The sequence below is a fragment of the Geotrypetes seraphini genome, chromosome 8, assembly GCF_902459505.1.
Source record: "Geotrypetes seraphini chromosome 8, aGeoSer1.1, whole genome shotgun sequence".
Lineage (NCBI taxonomy): Eukaryota > Metazoa > Chordata > Amphibia > Gymnophiona > Dermophiidae > Geotrypetes > Geotrypetes seraphini.
This window is the reverse complement of record NC_047091.1, coordinates 83,820,262-83,841,861: the sequence shown is the minus strand read 5'-3', so window position 1 is coordinate 83,841,861 and position 21,600 is coordinate 83,820,262. Positions and strand designations below refer to the sequence as shown.

Genomic DNA, 21,600 nt, shown 5'->3' with positions numbered 1-21,600 from the left:
TAGAATTCCTATGAGCGTCGGAGCAGTTACCGCTGTTTTTACCTTACCCCTGCCTTGATTTTTTTTTCTTTTTTTTTCAAAAATGTAGTTCTTCCTCCTTTCCTCTTGTTTTACTATCCTACCATATGTTAAGTTAGTGGGTCCATGGTAAGTCATGTTGTTTTTTGATGTTAAATCACCCTTTTTTAATTGTCACATATTATTTTAATGCACAACATTTTGAATTTTATGTTTAGTGTTTAATCAAATTTTAATAAACTGTGAAACTATAAAACCCACGCTACTGGTTCATAAAGGAGGGGGGTAAAATGTATGTTAGGGATTAAAGCCCTTTAGTAAAAGGGCATCTAAATTTTTAAAGCTATGAGGTGCCGCTGAAAAGTTCTCAGCCCAACCAACAAAGTTGGGGCAGTCTCAATTGAGGGCCATACAATTAGTCCAGTGATTTTTCACTTTTTTCTTTCCATTGGAAAATATGGAACAGAAAAAGTGGAAAATTGCTGGACTAAGGCCCCCTTTTATTAAACCACGCTAGCGTTTTTTAGTGCTGGGAGCCGCGCCGAATGCTGCGCACTGATCCCGACGCTCGTAGAGTTCCTATGAGCGTCAGGAGCAGCGCGGGGCATTCAGCGCGGCTCCCGGTGCTAAAAGCCACTAGCACGGTTTAGTATAAGAGGACTGATGCGTATTGCCGTTGATGGAGACTGCCTCGATTTTGTTGGTTGGGCTGAGAACTTTTCAGCGGCCCCTTGTAACATTCTGATTCAAAATATCAAGCAGACCAGGCAATATGGGAAGCTTAATAAACACTTTATTTGCACTTTACAAAATCAGTCTTCTTATAATCCTTAATAATTTGCCATTAAAGTGCTGAAAGATTTCCAAAATCAAGGAAAATTTATTAACAAAGTTTAACAAGCATCAGAAAAGTGGCAGTCAAATTTTAGCATCATAGGAAGAGACATTCTCCTATACAATACAAATAATAAAAGTGACACATGGAACCAACTAAGATGATGTCTGTAAAATAATGAATGTACAAATTTAACTATATTTTAAGTTATCTTTTCTTTGAGAGAAGAAACTCCACGTGTGAAAATAACAGTAATTGCTGCATTCCACCGTTTCCAAGACCAAGCTATGAAAAATATACACTTTTTTTTAAACACATCTTGAATATATATTTGAATGTGCAAATAAGACACATCTCAGTTGGGTCTATATGTTTTACAGTATTTAATAAATCAATTTTATTACAAATGTTGACGCCCCTAAAAGCCAAAATGAATGAAAACGTTATTTCCATAAACAACACTGAAAAGACTTTGTAAAATGAAAACTCTATGAAAGACCTTATAAGTAAACTTAAGCTCTCAGCATAAAATGCACACATGACCGTCCCATCAGTTACACTCCCTGGATTTATGCTCTTTTTCTGTTACCAGTGTCACTTAACCTTAGACCCATTCTTGTAATGGACATACATGAAGGCAATTCATCAGACATTCACCTCATTGCTGAGTTTCAAAGGATTCAAGCTATGAAATTTATATACAAACACAAAAGATGTATATATATTTATTTATATTTATATATATATATATATATTTTACACATACCCAGAATATTATTCCTTCTTTTTTGCAACAGTCAATTCTGCTTTTGGTAGCTGCACAGCTACCTTTGTACCACCGTCATTGCTAGCAGATGAAGAAATTCGGGGTTTTCTGGATTCCAATGTGACACCGCTGCCCTGAACATCTCCTGCCTCATCACCACTTAATGTAACTTCATAAGACCCTTTTGTTTTGGATCCCAGACCACCAAAGGTGCCAAATTTAAGTCTTGAGTGCTTCTCTTTACCTTTTTTGCCCTCTAGTGATGCCATGCCACCCTCAGATTCCAGTGTGCCACTTGGCGTTGATGGTGAGGAGAGCTCGTTATCATCACTTAAGGATGAAGACCTGTGCCGAGGCTTTTTACTTTTAAATAATGAAAATTCAAATGTTGAGGACTTTCCTTTTGGTGATGCCGAATTCCCTTCACCCTCCAAATATGATGATGCTTTCATTCTATCCAGTTCACCTTCTGCAGAACCAAGACTGGTTTTTGAACTTTTCAGTTCTTTAGATCCCTGCACTGAAAGAGAACCTGCTGTTGATCCCAGACTCATATCACTACTTTTCCCCTTCTGTTTAGAAAAATTAAACTTTGGCATTTTGATTTTAGATTTTTTTATTCTGATGCTTTGTTCAAGTTCTGCATCCATATTGGTGGCCTGTATATTTAGATCAGACCTTGGGAAATTCACATCAACTCCTACTTCCCTTCCAGTCAGTTCTGGCCCTGCATATGTGAATTTTGGCATCTTGAATTTTGGGAATGTCACTTTGCCCAATGGACTTGGAACATTTAAATTTACTTGCGATTCAACTCCTAGTTTGTGCCCTGTCATCTCACTCTCTATTTTTTGTCCAGGCAGTTGAAAATGTCCTGTAACAGTTGGTACATGCGCATTGAAACCTGAAGAAGGCCCTTTTAGGGTGATGTCAGAGGTATCAGTTTTAAGATTAGGAAAATCAACATTTACTCCAAGACCAGGAGCATTTACATCTTTAATCTCTGTACCAGAAAAAACAACAGATGGTTTTGCCAGCTTTATATTCATATCTATATCAGACCTTTCCACTTTTGAATGAGATATGTCAAAGCCTGACAAATTAACTTTTGGCATTTCAAATTCCCCACCTCCACCACTTATACCAACAGTAGATGTATCAATGTCACCTGAAGCATTAACGCTGCCCTTTAATTTTGGTCCTTTTAAATTGATATTGGGTATTATGTTTATCCCTGATGCAGCTAAACCTAAGTTTGGAGGGCCACCAGAAATATCCAGGTCACCTTTCAAGTTTGGTCCTTTCAGGTTTACATCAAAATTAGGTCCAGATATTGGGGTAGAAACATCCAATGATGGTACCTGACCTGTAAGTCCTTTAAGCTTGCCTTCAGGACTTTTAACATTTATATCTGGTGTATCAAGACTTGCAGTCATACCAGGAACTCTCATATCTCCTGTAATTCCAAGACCAGAAACATTGATATCTCCTTTTGGAGGCCTTACATGGAAATCAGCATCTGTTCCTTGCAAAGTGGGACCAGACATGCTAATATCTGGCATCTTAACATTTACTCCTTCATGTTTAAAACCAATATTTGGAGCTTCTACATCCAAATTTGGACCTTTAATATCACCAGAAATATTGAGGTCTCCTTTCAGCTTTGGTTCTTTTAGATTTATACCAAAATCAGATCCAGAGAACTTTGGAGTGGACACTTCTACTGATGGCATCTGAATTGCAGATCCACTAAGTTTTCCATCAGGTCTTTTCATATTAATATCTGGAGCATTGAGATGTATATCTATGCCAGGTACTTGGGCATGTCCTTCATGCTTTATCCCAGTGACATCAAGTTCCCCTTTGGGAAGATGGACATTCAAACCTGCATCATGTCCCTCCACTTTTGGTCCTGACATATTAAATGATGGTAACTTGAATTTTGGTTTTTTAAGTTTTATTTCAGAACCATCAACATTGACATCAGGTAGGCTTCCAGTGCCACTTGCAGAAATACCAATTTCGGGTGATTTTATTTCACCTTTAATATCTGGTGAAGATATGCTAAAATCAGGTGTTTTTAATTCTCCTTCAACCTTAGGACTTAGTACAGAGGTTTCACCTTTGAATTTAGGAGATCCTATGTCAAACTCAACATCTGGAAAATGTATTTTCCCAAACAAAGGTTTCTTAACTTTGGGTGCCTTATGATCCCCTTTTAAGGCTACATCTGGGTCAGATGCACTTAAATTTAAATCTGGTGACTTTAAACTTACATCTGCATCATCAGAAGGAAGATTCACATCAAACCCACCTCGCTTGCCTTTTATTTTGGGACCACTCATATGAATTTTAGGCATTTTAATTTTACCTTTTTTCCCTTTATCTCCAATATGCAAATCAGGAGATTCAACATTCAACTCTCCCTCTGGAGCACTAATATCCACAGAAGGAGATTTGATTTCTGATTTAGAGGCTTTCATTCCAAATGCAAATTTTGCTTTCTTGAACTTAGGGGCTTTAATATTCACCTCTGGACCTTCTAAATTAATATCTGGGGCATCTACATGTACATCCAAATCAGCAGCTTCTATATTTCCTTTTGGTCCTTTCACATCTACGTCAGTTCCTTCTATTTTATGTCCAGATGAACTTATACCAGGCTTCTTTAGATGAAGTTCAACATCTGGTGCTGTACGTTTTGGCCCTGATATATCCAAAGAAGGCATTTTTAACTTTGATCCCTTCAATTTTGCATTAGGAGATTCTATATCTAAAAGAGATGAACCGATGTTCAGATCTATTCCTGGGACCTTCAAATCACCTTTTACTTTAGGAACTGACAAATCAAGGTCACCTTTAGGAAGATTTACATCAAACTCAGGACTTTCAATTTTGGAACCAGATATGCCAAACGTAGGAAAACGCAGGTTTGGAATTTTCACTTTACCTTTTCTTTCTGACACTTCAATATTTTGATTGGGAGAATCAATGTCAATAGCTGGGCCCTTAAAACCAAGGCTGGGACTTTTGAAATCACCTTCTATCTTAGGTATTGACAAATCTACATCCCCTTTTGATTCAGGACCTTTTAAGTTTAGATCAAAATCTGGCATGCCAACCTTTGGTAAGTGAACATTCATGGATGGCATAGATGGCATCTTAAATTTGGGGCCTTTCAGTTTACCTTCTGGACCCTCAATATCTACATCAGGCAAATCAGTATCTATGCTTGGACCAGAGATATCAACATCAGGCCTTTCAACTTTGGTACCAGACATATCAAATTGAGGCATATGGAATTTTGGCAGCTTAAATTTTCCTTTTGCTTCTGGCCCTTTAATGTCTATATCTTGAGTCTCCAGATTGAGATCTGGTCCTTTAATATCAACCTTAGGGCCTTTCAAATCACCTTCTATCTTAGGTATTGACAAATCTACATCCCCTTTTGATTTAGGACCTTTTAAGTTTAGATCAAAATCTGGCATGCCAACCTTTGGTAAGTGAACATTCATGGATGGCATAGATGGCATCTTAAATTTGGGGCCTTTCAGTTTACCTTCTGGACCCTCAATATCTACATCAGGCAAATCAGTATCTATGCTTGGACCAGAGATATCAACATCAGGCCTTTCAACTTTGGTACCAGACATATCAAATTGAGGCATATGGAATTTTGGCAGCTTAAATTTTCCTTTTGCTTCTGGCCCTTTAATGTCTATATCTGGAGTCTCCAGATTGAGATCTGGTCCTTTAATATCAACCTTGGGGCCTTTCAAATCACCTTCTATTTTGGGGCCTGAAAAATCTACATCCCCTTTTGATTTAGGACCTTTTAAGTTTAGATCAAAATCTGGCATGTCAACCTTTGGTAAGTGAACTTTCATGGGTGGCATAGATGGCATCTTAAATTTGGGGCCTTTCAGTTTACCTTCTGGACCCTCAATATCTACATCAGGCAAATCAGTATCTATGCTTGGACCAGAGATATCAACATCAGGCCTTTCAACTTTGGTACCAGACATATCAAATTGAGGCATATGGAATTTTGGCAGCTTAAATTTTCCTTTTGCTTCTGGCCCTTTAATGTCTATATCTGGAGTCTCCAGATTGAGATCTGGTCCTTTAATATCAACCTTGGGGCCTTTCAAATCACCTTCTATTTTGGGGCCTGAAAAATCTACATCCCCTTTTGATTTAGGACCTTTTAAGTTTAGATCAAAATCTGGCATGTCAACCTTTGGTAAGTGAACTTTCATGGGTGGCATAGATGGCATCTTAAATTTGGGGCCTTTCAGTTTACCTTCTGGACCCTCAATATCTACATCAGGCAAATCAGTATCTATGCTTGGACCAGAGATATCAACATCAGGCCTTTCAACTTTGGTACCAGACATATCAAATTGAGGCATATGGAATTTTGGCAGCTTAAATTTTCCTTTTGCTTCTGGCCCTTTAATGTCTATATCTGGAGTCTCCAGATTGAGATCTGGTCCTTTAATATCAACCTTGGGGCCTTTCAAATCACCTTCTATTTTGGGGCCTGAAAAATCTACATCCCCTTTTGATTTAGGACCTTTTAAGTTTAGATCAAAATCTGGCATGCCAACCTTTGGTAAGTGAACTTTCATGGATGGCATAGATGGCATCTTAAATTTGGGGCCTTTCAGTTTACCTTCTGGACCCTCAATATCTACATCAGGCAAATCAGTATCTATGCTTGGACCAGAGATATCAACATCAGGCCTTTCAACTTTGGTACCAGACATATCAAATTGAGGCATATGGAATTTTGGCAGCTGAAATTTTCCTTTTGCTTTTAACCCTTCAATGTCTATATCTTGAGTCTCCAGATTGAGATCTGGTCCTTTAATATCAACCTTAGGGCCTTTCAAATCACCTTCTATTTTGGGGCCTGAAAAATCTACATCCCCTTTTGATTTAGGACCTTTTAAGTTTAGATCAAAATCTGGCATGCCAACCTTTGGTAAGTGAACATTCATGGATGGCATAGATGGCATCTTAAATTTGGGGCCTTTCAGTTTACCTTCTGGACCCTCAATATCTACATCAGGCAAATCAGTATCTATGCTTGGACCAGAGATATCAACATCAGGCCTTTCAACTTTGGTACCAGACATATCAAATTGAGGCATATGGAATTTTGGCAGCTTAAATTTTCCTTTTGCTTCTGGCCCTTTAATGTCTATATCTGGAGTCTCCAGATTGAGATCTGGTCCTTTAATATCAACCTTGGGGCCTTTCAAATCACCTTCTATTTTGGGGCCTGAAAAATCTACATCCCCTTTTGATTTAGGACCTTTTAAGTTTAGATCAAAATCTGGCATGCCAACCTTTGGTAAGTGAACATTCATGGATGGCATAGATGGCATCTTAAATTTGGGGCCTTTCAGTTTACCTTCTGGACCCTCAATATCTACATCAGGCAAATCAGTATCTATGCTTGGACCAGAGATATCAACATCAGGCCTTTCAACTTTGGTACCAGACATATCAAATTGAGGCATATGGAATTTTGGCAGCTTAAATTTTCCTTTTGCTTCTGGCCCTTTAATGTCTATATCTGGAGTCTCCAGATTAAGATCTGGTCCTTTAATATCAACCTTGGGGCCTTTCAAATCACCTTCTATTTTGGGGCCTGAAAAATCTACATCCCCTTTTGATTTAGGACCTTTTAAGTTTAGATCAAAATCTGGCATGCCAACCTTTGGTAAGTGAACATTCATGGATGGCATAGATGGCATCTTAAATTTGGGGCCTTTCAGTTTACCTTCTGGACCCTCAATATCTACATCAGGCAAATCAGTATCTATGCTTGGACCAGAGATATCAACATCAGGCCTTTCAACTTTGGTACCAGACATATCAAATTGAGGCATATGGAATTTTGGCAGCTTAAATTTTCCTTTTGCTTCTGGCCCTTTAATGTCTATATCTGGAGTCTCCAGATTGAGATCTGGTCCTTTAATATCAACCTTAGGGCCTTTCAAATCACCTTCTATTTTGGGGCCTGAAAAATCTACATCCCCTTTTGATTTAGGACCTTTTAAGTTTAGATCAAAATCTGGCATGCCAACCTTTGGTAAGTGAACATTCATGGATGGCATAGATGGCATCTTAAATTTGGGGCCTTTCAGTTTACCTTCTGGACCCTCAATATCTACATCAGGCAAATCAGTATCTATGCTTGGACCAGAGATATCAACATCAGGCCTTTCAACTTTGGTACCAGACATATCAAATTGAGGCATATGGAATTTTGGCAGCTTAAATTTTCCTTTTGCTTCTGGCCCTTTAATGTCTATATCTGGAGTCTCCAGATTGAGATCTGGTCCTTTAATATCAACCTTGGGGCCTTTCAAATCACCTTCTATTTTGGGGCCTGAAAAATCTACATCCCCTTTTGATTTAGGACCTTTTAAGTTTAGATCAAAATCTGGCATGCCAACCTTTGGTAAGTGAACATTCATGGATGGCATAGATGGCATCTTAAATTTGGGGCCTTTCAGTTTACCTTCTGGACCCTCAATATCTACATCAGGCAAATCAGTATCTATGCTTGGACCAGAGATATCAACATCAGGCCTTTCAACTTTGGTACCAGACATATCAAATTGAGGCATATGGAATTTTGGCAGCTTAAATTTTCCTTTTGCTTCTGGCCCTTTAATGTCTATATCTGGAGTCTCCAGATTAAGATCTGGTCCTTTAATATCAACCTTGGGGCCTTTCAAATCACCTTCTATTTTGGGGCCTGAAAAATCTACATCCCCTTTTGATTTAGGACCTTTTAAGTTTAGATCAAAATCTGGCATGCCAACCTTTGGTAAGTGAACATTCATGGATGGCATAGATGGCATCTTAAATTTGGGACCTTTCAGTTTACCTTCTGGACCCTCAATATCTACATCAGGCAAATCAGTATCTATGCTTGGACCAGAGATATCAACATCAGGCCTTTCAACTTTGGTACCAGACATATCAAATTGAGGCATATGGAATTTTGGCAGCTTAAATTTTCCTTTTGCTTCTGGCCCTTTAATGTCTATATCTGGAGTCTCCAGATTGAGATCTGGTCCTTTAATATCAACCTTAGGGCCTTTCAAATCACCTTCTATTTTGGGGCCTGAAAAATCTACATCCCCTTTTGATTTAGGACCTTTTAAGTTTAGATCAAAATCTGGCATGCCAACCTTTGGTAAGTGAACATTCATGGATGGCATAGATGGCATCTTAAATTTGGGGCCTTTCAGTTTACCTTCTGGACCCTCAATATCTACATCAGGCAAATCAGTATCTATGCTTGGACCAGAGATATCAACATCAGGCCTTTCAACTTTGGTACCAGACATATCAAATTGAGGCATATGGAATTTTGGCAGCTTAAATTTTCCTTTTGCTTCTGGCCCTTTAATGTCTATATCTGGAGTCTCCAGATTGAGATCTGGTCCTTTAATATCAATCTTGGGGCCTTTCAAATCACCTTCTATTTTGGGGCCTGAAAAATCTACATCCCCTTTTGATTTAGGACTTTTTAAGTTTAGATCAAAATCTGGCATGCCAACCTTTGGTAAGTGAACATTCATGGATGGCATAGATGGCATCTTAAATTTGGGGCCTTTCAGTTTACCTTCTGGACCCTCAATATCTACATCAGGCAAATCAGTATCTATGCTTGGACCAGAGATATCAACATCAGGCCTTTCAACTTTGGTACCAGACATATCAAATTGAGGCATATGGAATTTTGGCAGCTTAAATTTTCCTTTTGCTTCTGGCCCTTTAATGTCTATATCTTGAGTCTCCAGATTGAGATCTGGTCCTTTAATATCAACCTTAGGGCCTTTCAAATCACCTTCTATTTTGGGGCCTGAAAAATCTACATCCCCTTTTGATTTAGGACCTTTTAAGTTTAGATCAAAATCTGGCATGCCAACCTTTGGTAAGTGAACATTCATGGATGGCATAGATGGCATCTTAAATTTGGGGCCTTTCAGTTTACCTTCTGGACCCTCAATATCTACATCAGGCAAATCAGTATCTATGCTTGGACCAGAGATATCAACATCAGGCCTTTCAACTTTGGTACCAGACATATCAAATTGAGGCATATGGAATTTTGGCAGCTTAAATTTTCCTTTTGCTTCTGGCCCTTTAATGTCTATATCTGGAGTCTCCAGATTGAGATCTGGTCCTTTAATATCAACCTTGGGGCCTTTCAAATCACCTTCTATTTTGGGGCCTGAAAAATCTACATCCCCTTTTGATTTAGGACCTTTTAAGTTTAGATCAAAATCTGGCATGCCAACCTTTGGTAAGTGAACATTCATGGATGGCATAGATGGCATCTTAAATTTGGGGCCTTTCAGTTTACCTTCTGGACCCTCAATATCTACATCAGGCAAATCAGTATCTATGCTTGGACCAGAGATATCAACATCAGGCCTTTCAACTTTGGTACCAGACATATCAAATTGAGGCATATGGAATTTTGGCAGCTTAAATTTTCCTTTTGCTTCTGGCCCTTTAATGTCTATATCTGGAGTCTCCAGATTGAGATCTGGTCCTTTAATATCAACCTTGGGGCCTTTCAAATCACCTTCTATTTTGGGGCCTGAAAAATCTACATCCCCTTTTGATTTAGGACCTTTTAAGTTTAGATCAAAATCTGGCATGCCAACCTTTGGTAAGTGAACATTCATGGATGGCATAGATGGCATCTTAAATTTGGGGCCTTTCAGTTTACCTTCTGGACCCTCAATATCTACATCAGGCAAATCAGTATCTATGCTTGGACCAGAGATATCAACATCAGGCCTTTCAACTTTGGTACCAGACATATCAAATTGAGGCATATGGAATTTTGGCAGCTTAAATTTTCCTTTTGCTTCTGGCCCTTTAATGTCTATATCTGGAGTCTCCAGATTGAGATCTGGTCCTTTAATATCAACCTTGGGGCCTTTCAAATCACCTTCTATTTTGGGGCCTGAAAAATCTACATCCCCTTTTGATTTAGGACCTTTTAAGTTTAGATCAAAATCTGGCATGACAACCTTTGGTAAGTGAACATTCATGGATGGCATAGATGGCATCTTAAATTTGGGGCCTTTCAGTTTACCTTCTGGACCCTCAATATCTACATCAGGCAAATCAGTATCTATGCTTGGACCAGAGATATCAACATCAGGCCTTTCAACTTTGGTACCAGACATATCAAATTGAGGCATATGGAATTTTGGCAGCTGAAATTTTCCTTTTGCTTTTGACCCTTCAATGTCTATATCTTGAGTCTCCAGATTGAGATCTGGTCCTTTAATATCAACCTTAGGGCCTTTCAAATCACCTTCTATTTTGGGGCCTGAAAATTCTACATCCCCTTTTGATTTAGGACCTTTTAAGTTTAGATCAAAATCTGGCATGCCAACCTTTGGTAAGTGAACATTCATGGATGGCATAGATGGCATCTTAAATTTGGGGCCTTTCAGTTTACCTTCTGGACCCTCAATATCTACATCAGGCAAATCAGTATCTATGCTTGGACCAGAGATATCAACATCAGGCCTTTCAACTTTGGTACCAGACATATCAAATTGAGGCATATGGAATTTTGGCAGCTTAAATTTTCCTTTTGCTTCTGGCCCTTTAATGTCTATATCTGGAGTCTCCAGATTGAGATCTGGTCCTTTAATATCAACCTTGGGGCCTTTCAAATCACCTTCTATTTTGGGGCCTGAAAAATCTACATCCCCTTTTGATTTAGGACCTTTTAAGTTTAGATCAAAATCTGGCATGCCAACCTTTGGTAAGTGAACATTCATGGATGGCATAGATGGCATCTTAAATTTGGGGCCTTTCAGTTTACCTTCTGGACCCTCAATATCTACATCAGGCAAATCAGTATCTATGCTTGGACCAGAGATATCAACATCAGGCCTTTCAACTTTGGTACCAGACATATCAAATTGAGGCATATGGAATTTTGGCAGCTGAAATTTTCCTTTTGCTTTTGACCCTTCAATGTCTATATCTTGAGTCTCCAGATTGAGATCTGGTCCTTTAATATCAACCTTAGGGCCTTTCAAATCACCTTCTATTTTGGGGCCTGAAAATTCTACATCCCCTTTTGATTTAGGACCTTTTAAGTTTAGATCAAAATCTGGCATGCCAACCTTTGGTAAGTGAACATTCATGGATGGCATAGATGGCATCTTAAATTTGGGGCCTTTCAGTTTACCTTCTGGACCCTCAATATCTACATCAGGCAAATCAGTATCTATGCTTGGACCAGAGATATCAACATCAGGCCTTTCAACTTTGGTACCAGACATATCAAATTGAGGCATATGGAATTTTGGCAGCTTAAATTTTCCTTTTGCTTCTGGCCCTTTAATGTCTATATCTGGAGTCTCCAGATTGAGATCTGGTCCTTTAATATCAACCTTGGGGCCTTTCAAATCACCTTCTATTTTGGGGCCTGAAAAATCTACATCCCCTTTTGATTTAGGACCTTTTAAGTTTAGATCAAAATCTGGCATGCCAACCTTTGGTAAGTGAACATTCATGGATGGCATAGATGGCATCTTAAATTTGGGGCCTTTCAGTTTACCTTCTGGACCCTCAATATCTACATCAGGCAAATCAGTATCTATGCTTGGACCAGAGATATCAACATCAGGCCTTTCAACTTTGGTACCAGACATATCAAATTGAGGCATATGGAATTTTGGCAGCTTAAATTTTCCTTTTGCTTCTGGCCCTTTAATGTCTATATCTGGAGGCTCCAGATTGAGATCTGGTCCTTTAATATCAACCTTGGGACCTTTCAAATCACCTTCTATTTTGGGGCCTGAAAAATCTACATCCCCTTTTGATTTAGGACCTTTTAAGTTTAGATCAAAATCTGGCATGCCAACCTTTGGTAAGTGAACTTTCATGGGTGGCATAGATGGCATCTTAAATTTGGGGCCTTTTAGTTTACCTTCTGGACCCTCAATATCTACATCAGGCAAATCAGTATCTATGCTTGGACCAGAGATATCAACATCAGGCCTTTCAACTTTGGTACCAGACATATCAAATTGAGGCATATGGAATTTTGGCAGCTGAAATTTTCCTTTTGCTTTTGACCCTTCAATGTCTATATCTTGATTCTCCAGATTGAGATCTGGTCCTTTAATATCAACCTTGGGGCCTTTCAAATCACCTTCTATTTTGGGGCCTGAAAAATCTACATCCCCTTTTGATTTAGGACCTTTTAAGTTTAGATCAAAATCTGGCATGCCAACCTTTGGTAAGTGAACATTCATGGATGGCATAGATGGCATCTTAAATTTGGGGCCTTTCAGTTTACCTTCTGGACCCTCAATATCTACATCAGGCAAATCAGTATCTATGCTTGGACCAGAGATATCAACATCAGGCCTTTCAACTTTGGTACCAGACATATCAAATTGAGGCATATGGAATTTTGGCAGCTGAAATTTTCCTTTTGCTTTTGACCCTTCAATGTCTATATCTGGAGTCTCCAGATTGAGATCTGGTCCTTTAATATCAACCTTGGGGCCTTTCAAATCACCTTCTATTTTGGGGCCTGAAAAATCTACATCCCCTTTTGATTTAGGACCTTTTAAGTTTAGATCAAAATCTGGCATGCCAACCTTTGGTAAGTGAACATTCATGGGTGGCATAGATGGCATCTTAAATTTGGGGCCTTTCAGTTTACCTTCTGGACCCTCAATATCTACATCAGGCAAATCAGTATCTATGCTTGGACCAGAGATATCAACATCAGGCCTTTCAACTTTGGTACCAGACATATCAAATTGAGGCATATGGAATTTTGGCAGCTTAAATTTTCCTTTTGCTTCCGGCCCTTTAATGTCTATATCTGGAGTCTCCAGATTGAGATCTGGTCCTTTAATATCAACCTTGGGGCCTTTCAAATCACCTTCTATTTTGGGGCCTGAAAAATCTACATCCCCTTTTGATTTAGGACCTTTTAAGTTTAGATCAAAATCTGGCATGGAAACATTCATGGATGGCATTTTAATTTGGGGACCTTTCAGTTTACCTTCTGGACCCTCAATATCTAGATTAGGTACATCAGCATCTCTCTTTTGAGCAGAAATATCAATATCAGCTTTTGGAAGTTTCATATCAATATCAAGCCCTTCAAGTTTGGTACCAGACTTACCAATATGAGGCATATGTAATTTTGGCATCTTCAGTTTTCTCTTACCTTCTGGACTTTCAATATCTATTTCAGATGTTTCAATACTTGGGGCTTTCTTATTGACTTCTATTTTTGGAACAGCAATGTCTATCTCTCCTTTTGCCTTAGGCCCTGATATGTTGAATGAAGGCATTTTAAACTTTGGACCTTTTACTTTACCTTCAGGGACTTGAATGTCTACTTCAGGGGATCCTATGTCCACTCTGGGGCTGGAAACATCCATATCAACCTTTGGAATGCTCACCTCTGCACTGTGTGACTGTAATTTAGAACCAGAAAAATTAAACTTTGGAAGCTTGAATTTTGATTTTTTAACTTTTCCCTCTGGTATTTCCACATCTAGCTTTTTAGTATTAGTGTCTAATTTTGGACTCTTCAAATCTACTTTTGGAATTTTCCAATCACCTTCAATTTTTGGACTTGAAACTTCAGCATCATCTTTAATTTTGGAACCTTTTAGATTTATATCCACATCTGGAAGAGAAACACTGGGCTTGGAAAAGTTCCATGAAGGCAACTTAAATTTATGACCTTTCACTTTTCCTTCTGGAATTTCAGTAGATATGTCTGGTGTTTCGAGCTCAATATCTACTTTAGGGGTTTTTATCTCATCTTCAATGTTTGGGTCTGACACATTCATATCACCTTTCAATTTAGGACTTTTCAAATGTAAGTCAACATCAGGAAGACTGGTATTCATTGAAGGCTCCTTTAATTTAAGTCCTTTGAGTATTCCATCTGGACCTTCAATGTTCACACCTTGTACATTAATGTCTACCTGAGGAAAAGAGATGTCAAGGTCACCTTTCAGAATTTTTGCATCTACATCAAACCCTTCAAGTTTGGGATCAGAACTACCAAATTTGGGAAAACTGAGTTTTTGTAGCTTCACTTTTCCCGTACCTTCTACTCCAATATCTGGAGCCTCAAGACTCTTAATCTCTATACTACGACTTTTTAAATCACCCTCTAATTTAGGACTTGAAAAATCTGCATCACCTTTTAATTTTGGATTTTTCAGACTCAAGTCAACATCAGGCATAGAAATATTTGGCAGATTTACAATCACTGATGTCATGTTAAATTTAGGACCTTTCAGTTTTCCTTCTGGGCCTTCAATGTCAACACTTGGTGCATCAATATCTGCCTTTGGGGCAGAAACAGCAATGTCACCTTTTGGAACTTTCATATCCACATTTTGGCCTTCTACTTTGGGACCTGATATTCCAAATGTAGGCATTTTAAATTTAGGCATGTTTAGTTTCTCTCTCCCTTTAGGTTCTTCAATGTCTATAGCAGGACCTTCAATTTTCAATTCAGGACTTTTGATTACTGTTTTTGGAACTTTCACATTACCCTCTGTCTTACGACTTGATATGTCTAAATCTCCCTTCATTTCTGGACCTTTCAAGTTCAGATCAACATCAGGCATAGACATTTTTTGCAGATTTACATTCACTGCTGGCATGTTAAATTTAGGACCTTTCAGTTTTCCATCTGGACCTTCAATGTTCACACCTGGTACATTAATGTCTACCTGAGGAAAAGAGATGTCAAGGTCACCTTTCGGAATTTTTGCATCAACATCAAACCCTTCAAGTTTGGGACCAGAACTACCAAATTTGGGAAAGCTGAGTTTTTGTAGGTTCACTTTTCCCGTACCTTCTACTTCAATATCTGGAGCCTCAAGACCCTTAATCTCTATACTACGACTTTTTAAATCACCCTCTAATTTAGGACTTGAAAAATCTGCATCACCTTTTAATTTTGGATTTTTCAGACTCAAGTCAACTTCAGGCATAGAAATATTTGGCAGATTTACATTCATTGATGTCATGTTAAATTTAGGACCTTTCAGTTTTCCTTCTGGGCCTTCAATGTCAACACTTGGTGCATCAATATCTGCCTTTGGGGCAGAAATAGCAATGTCACCTTTTGGAACTTTCATATCCACATTTTGGCCTTCTACTTTGGGACCTGATATTCCAAATGTAGGCATTTTAAATTTAGGCATGTTTAGTTTCTCTCTCCCTTTAGGTTCTTCAATGTCTATAGCAGGACCCTCAATTTTCAATTCAGGACTTTTGATTACTGTTTTTGGAACTTTCACATTACCCTCTGTCTTACGACTTGATATGTCTAAATCTCCCTTCATTTCTGGACCTTTCAAGTTCAGATCAACATCAGGCATAGACATTTTTTGCAGATTTACATTCACTGCTGGCATGTTAAATTTAGGACCTTTCAGTTTTCCATCTGGACCTTCAATGTTCACACCTGGTACATTAATGTCTACCTGAGGAAAAGAGATGTCAAGGTCACCTTTCGGAATTTTTGCATCAACATCAAACCCTTCAAGTTTGGGACCAGAACTACCAAATTTGGGAAAGCTGAGTTTTTGTAGGTTCACTTTTCCCGTACCTTCTACTTCAATATCTGGAGCCTCAAGACCCTTAATCTCTATACTACGACTTTTTAAATCACCCTCTAATTTAGGACTTGAAAAATCTGCATCACCTTTTAATTTTGGATTTTTCAGACTCAAGTCAACTTCACGCATAGAAATATTTGGCAGATTTACATTCATTGATGTCATGTTAAATTTAGGACCTTTTAGTTTTCCTTCTGGGCCTTTAATGTCAACACTTGGTGCATCAATATCTGCCTTTGGGGCAGAAATAGCAATGTCACCTTTTGGAACTTTCATATCCACATTTTGGCCTTCTACTTTGGGACCTGATATTCCAAATGTAGGCATTTTAAATTTAGGCATGTTTAGTTTCTCTCTCCCTTTAGGTTCTTCAATGTCTATAGCAGGACCCTCAATTTTCAATTCAGGACTTTTGATTACTGTTTTTGGAACTTTCACATTACCCTCTGTCTTACGACTTGATATGTCTAAATCTCCCTTCATTTCTGGACCTTTCAAGTTCAGATCAACATCAGGCATAGACATTTTTTGCAGATTTACATTCACTGCTGGCATGTTAAATTTAGGACCTTTCAGTTTTCCATCTGGACCTTCAATGTTCACACCTGGTACATTAATGTCTACCTGAGGAAAAGAGATGTCAAGGTCACCTTTCGGAATTTTTGCATCAACATCAAACCCTTCAAGTTTGGGACCAGAACTACCAAATTTGGGAAAGCTGAGTTTTTGTAGGTTCACTTTTCCCGTACCTTCTACTTCAATATCTGGAGCCTCAAGACCCTTAATCTCTATACTACGACTTTTTAAATCACTCTCTAATTTAGGACTTGAAAAATCTGCATCACCTTTTAATTTTGGATTTTTCAGACTCAAGTCAACTTCAGGCATAGAAATATTTGGCAGATTTACATTCATTGATGTCATGTTAAATTTAGGACCTTTCAGTTTTCCTTCTGGGCCTTCAATGTCAATACTTGGTGCATCAATATCTGCCTTTGGGGCAGAAATAGCAATGTCACCTTTTGGAACTTTCATATCCACATTCTGGCCTTCTACTTTGGGACCTGATATTCCAAACTTGGGCATTCTAAATTTGGGAATGTTTAATTTCTCTTTTCCTTCAGGTCTTTCAATGTCTATAGCAGGGGCTTCAAAATTCAATTCAGAACTTTTATTGTCTGCTTTTGGGACTTTCACATCTCCCTCTATTTTAGAACCTGATATAGCTACATCCCCTGTCCATTTTGTACCTTTCAGGTTCAAGTCTACATCTGGTACAGAAACATCTGGCTTAAGAACATTCAGAGAAGGCATTGTAGGAAGATTGAATTTTGGACCTTTCAGTTTTCCTTCCAGGCTCTCTGTTTTAACTCTTGGTTCATTAATATCTGTTAATGAGGCAGATATTCCCATGTTACCACTTGGAAGTTTTACAATATTTGGTGGCTTGAAATTACCTTCTAGAGTTGGGCTGGAAATGTCATAACTTTGTTTTTCAATCTCAGGATTTTGAACAGAAATGTCATAATCTGCTTTTGACAATTTAACATCAAAGTCAGGACCTTCCAATTTTGAACCTGAGAATCCAAATTTCGGCATTGTGAGTTTAGGAAATTTTAGTTTTACCTCAGATCCTGCAGCATCAACACCTGGCATCTGTAAATCAACATCTGCCTTTTTGAGGTTCTTATTTGTAATCTTCAAATCTCCTGCTGTTTTTGGACTGGCCCAGTCAACTGTTGGGGCTTTGATATCTGCTTCAATCTGTGGTGTGGAAATACTTATATCAGTCTTTCTAAAATTTCCAGCTAAATCGGGTGCTTTCAGCTCTGTACCTGAGAGTTTAAACTGAGGCACTGATAGTTCTCCCGGTGGACCTTGGAAGCCAACTTTAGTAGTCTTAGTAATACCTTTTATTGTGGGACTTGTCAAGTTAACTTCAGGCATGCTAATATCTGCCTTAGTCTTTGATGCTGAACTATTTGCATGGAGATCAACATTTGGAACCTTTATGTCAACATCTGGTTTAGTCATTTTAAAATCAACATCGGGACCTGTTAGCATAGATTCAGAGATGTTTAGATCAGGTTTTCCTACATTGGCTTCTTTCAAATGGATGTTAGAGGTTCCTACACCGTCTTTTCTGCTTAATAATTCTGTTGGTCCAGAAGTCGTCTTGTTTCTTAAGTCAATACTTATATCTCTCATTTCCAAGTCTTTTCCACTTATATCAACTTGTGGTAGTCTGATCACTGTCTTTCCCTCTTCTCTTTCCACATCCTTTTTTGAGATTTCTGTTAAGTCTTGCCTTGGAATTTTAATCTTAAATTCAGGGCTGCTAATATCAATGTCTTTCATGCCTTCCGACCCAGTTACATCCACAGTATATGCAGTAACCTTTCTGGTAACTGTTATGGTCCTGCTCTGTGTTTCCATATGTTCTGTTTCTGTCATCTCATCTGACTTGAGACGCGGTTTTATTTTCTTTGTGTAAATTCGCCTGTACTCTTCATCATCCCCACTCTAGAAATTAAAAAAAAATACAAAGCCACAAATGCATATATAATTCAAGCAAACTTAAATGTTACTAGTAATTCCTTATGTTAAAATTATAAGCAATATGCATTAGTTCTCAGGATACTATACCCCAAAGTTTTAGAAAACAAAATGTAACCTATATTCAAAGCAAAACTTTATAAAAAGTAACAGCCTAATATATCATCAGGCTTTATCAAAACTTCAGAGGTGCCACTCCGAACTCAATTTTCCTCTCATTGCAGGGAGCTTTATACACCAATATCCTTCAGATAAAAATAGATTTAAATCCCAAATCCTCTATGTATCTTTATAAGGGTAGATAGAAGCTTTTACTTATCTTAATAGATTCAGAATACATTCTGTCCATTGGCTGGGGCTGTTTTATAAACTTTTATAAAAGTTTTATAAAGTTTTATAAACTTAAAAAATTTTAAATATAAACTGTTTTCAAAACTTGTGAAGATATTGGTGTGTAAAGCTCCCTGCAATGAGAGGAAAACTGAGCTCGGACTGGCACCTCTGAAGTTTTGATAAAGCCTGATGATATATAGCAATGTTACTTACCGTAACAGTTGTTATCCAGGGACAGCAGGCAGCTATTCTCACTAATGGGTGACGTGATCCAACGTCTCACAAGCATTTTTGCTTGATGAAACTCAAAGTTTCGAGTCGCCCGCACCGCGCATGCGCGAGTGCCTTCATAGAAACATAGAAACATAGAAATAGACGGCAGATAAGGGCCCACGGCCCATCTAGTCTGCCCACCTTAATGTCCCTCCCCTACCTTTGCCCTGTGAAGAGATCCCATGTGCCGATCCCATTTGGCCTTAAAATCAGGCACGCTGCTGGCCTCAATCACCTGTAGTGGAAGACTATTCCAGCGATCAACCACTCTTTCAGTGAAAAAGAATTTCCTGGTGTCACCTCGTAGTTTCCCGCCCCTGATTTTCAACGGATGCCCTCTTGTTGTCGTGGGACCCTTGAAAAAGAAGATATCTTCCTCCGCCTCGATGCGGCCTGTAAGATACTTGAACGTCTCGATCATGTCCCCCCTCTCTCTGCGCTCCTCGAGCGAGTATAGCTGTAATTTGTCAAGCCGTTTTTCGTATGGTAGATCCTTGAGTCCCGAGACCATCCGGGTGGCCATTCTTTGCACCGACTCCAGTCTCAGCACATCCTTGCGATAATGCGGCCTCCAGAATTGCACACAGTATTCCAGGTGGGGCCTCACCATGGATCTATACAATGGCATAATGACTTCCGCCTTACGACTGACGAAACCCCTTCGTATGCAGCCCATGATTTGTCTTGCCTTGGACGAAGCCTGCTCCACTTGATTGGCAGACTTCATGTCCTCACTGACGATTACCCCCAAGTCTCGTTCTGCTACCGTTTTTGCTAGGATCTCGCCATTAAGGGTATAAGACTTGCATGGATTCTGGCTGCCCAGGTGCATAACTTTGCATTTTTTGGCATTGAAGTTGAGTTGCCATGTCCTAGACCATCGCTCCAGTAGGAGTAGGTCGTGCATCATGTTGTCGGGCACTGAATCTTCGTCTGTTGTGCATTTGCCCACTACATTACTCAGTTTGGCGTCATCGGCGAATAATGTTATTTTACCTCGAAGCCCTTCTGCCAAGTCTCTTATAAAGATGTTGAATAGGATTGGGCCCAAGACTGAGCCCTGTGGTACTCCACTAATCACCTCCGTCATTTCGGAGGGGGTGCCGTTCACCACCACCCTTTGGAGCCTACCTCCAAGCCAGCTCCCAACCCATTTCGTCAATGTGTTACCTAATCCTATAGAACTCATCTTGCTCAGTAACCTGCGGTGTGGTACGCTATCGAATGCTTTGCTAAAGTCCAGGTACACGATGTCCAGGGACTCCCCAATATCCAGCTTCCCCGTTACCCAGTCAAAGAAGCTGATCAGGTTGGATTGGCAGGATCTCCCCTTAGTAAATCCATGTTGTCGGGGATCCCGTAGATTCTCTTCATCCAGGATCTTATCTAATTGGTGTTTGATTAGAGTTTCCATTAGTTTGCTCACTATCGATGTTAGACTCACTGGTCTGTAGTTTGCTGTCTCCATCTTTGAGCCTTTCTTGTGGAGTGGAATGACGTTAGCCGTCCTCCAGTCCAACGGGACGCTGCCTGTACTAAGGGAGAGGTTGAAGAGCGCGGACAGTGGCTCCGCCAAGACATCACTCAGCTCCCTAAGCACCCTGGGGTGCAGGTTGTCCGGCCCATTGCTTTGTTAACCTTGAGCTTTGACAGCTCACCGTAGACACTGCTGGGCGTAAACTCAAAGTTACTAAACGGGTCAACTGAGCCAACCCTTGTCTGTAGCTGAGGGCCGAGCCCTGGCGCTTCTCGGGTGAAGACTGAGCAGAAGTATTCATTTAATAGTTGGGCTTTTTCCGAATCCTTTTCCACATAGTCTCCGTCTGGTTTCCTAAGACGTACAATCCCGCCTGAGTTTTTTCTTCTATCACTGATATACCTGAAGAAGGATTTATCTCCCTTCTGGATGTTCTTTGCTAGAGACTCCTCCATGAGGAATTTAGCCTCCCTGACTGCTGTTTTAACGGCTTTTGATTTGGCCAGGTAGTCTGCTCTAGAGTCCTGCTTCCCTGATTGTTTGTAAGAGATGAATGCTTTTTTCTTCTCCTTGATCAGGTCTGAGATCTCCGCAGTAAACCACTGTGGCTTATTGTTCCTTCGCCGTTTACTTACTGATTTTATATAGCGGTTTGTTG

General features: G+C 39.3%; 1 protein-coding gene across 2 annotated transcripts in view; it reads right to left on the bottom strand.

Annotated features, from left to right (window-relative positions):
• Nucleotides 1-791: 791 nt before the first annotated feature.
• Nucleotides 792-21,600, bottom strand: part of AHNAK (AHNAK nucleoprotein) — a 64,299-nt gene continuing 43,490 nt past the window's right edge. The window contains exons 4-5 of one of the 2 annotated variants that reach the window (XM_033953813.1): nucleotides 13,657-18,826; nucleotides 792-13,284 (exon numbers count right to left, since the gene is read on the bottom strand). In XM_033953813.1, coding sequence (XP_033809704.1) covers nucleotides 1,628-13,284; nucleotides 13,657-18,826 — 16,827 coding nt within the window. In that variant the 3' untranslated portion in view covers nucleotides 792-1,627. Of the gene's footprint in view, nucleotides 18,827-21,600 lie in introns of both variants that reach the window. The other variant, XM_033953812.1, reaches the window with a different exon arrangement.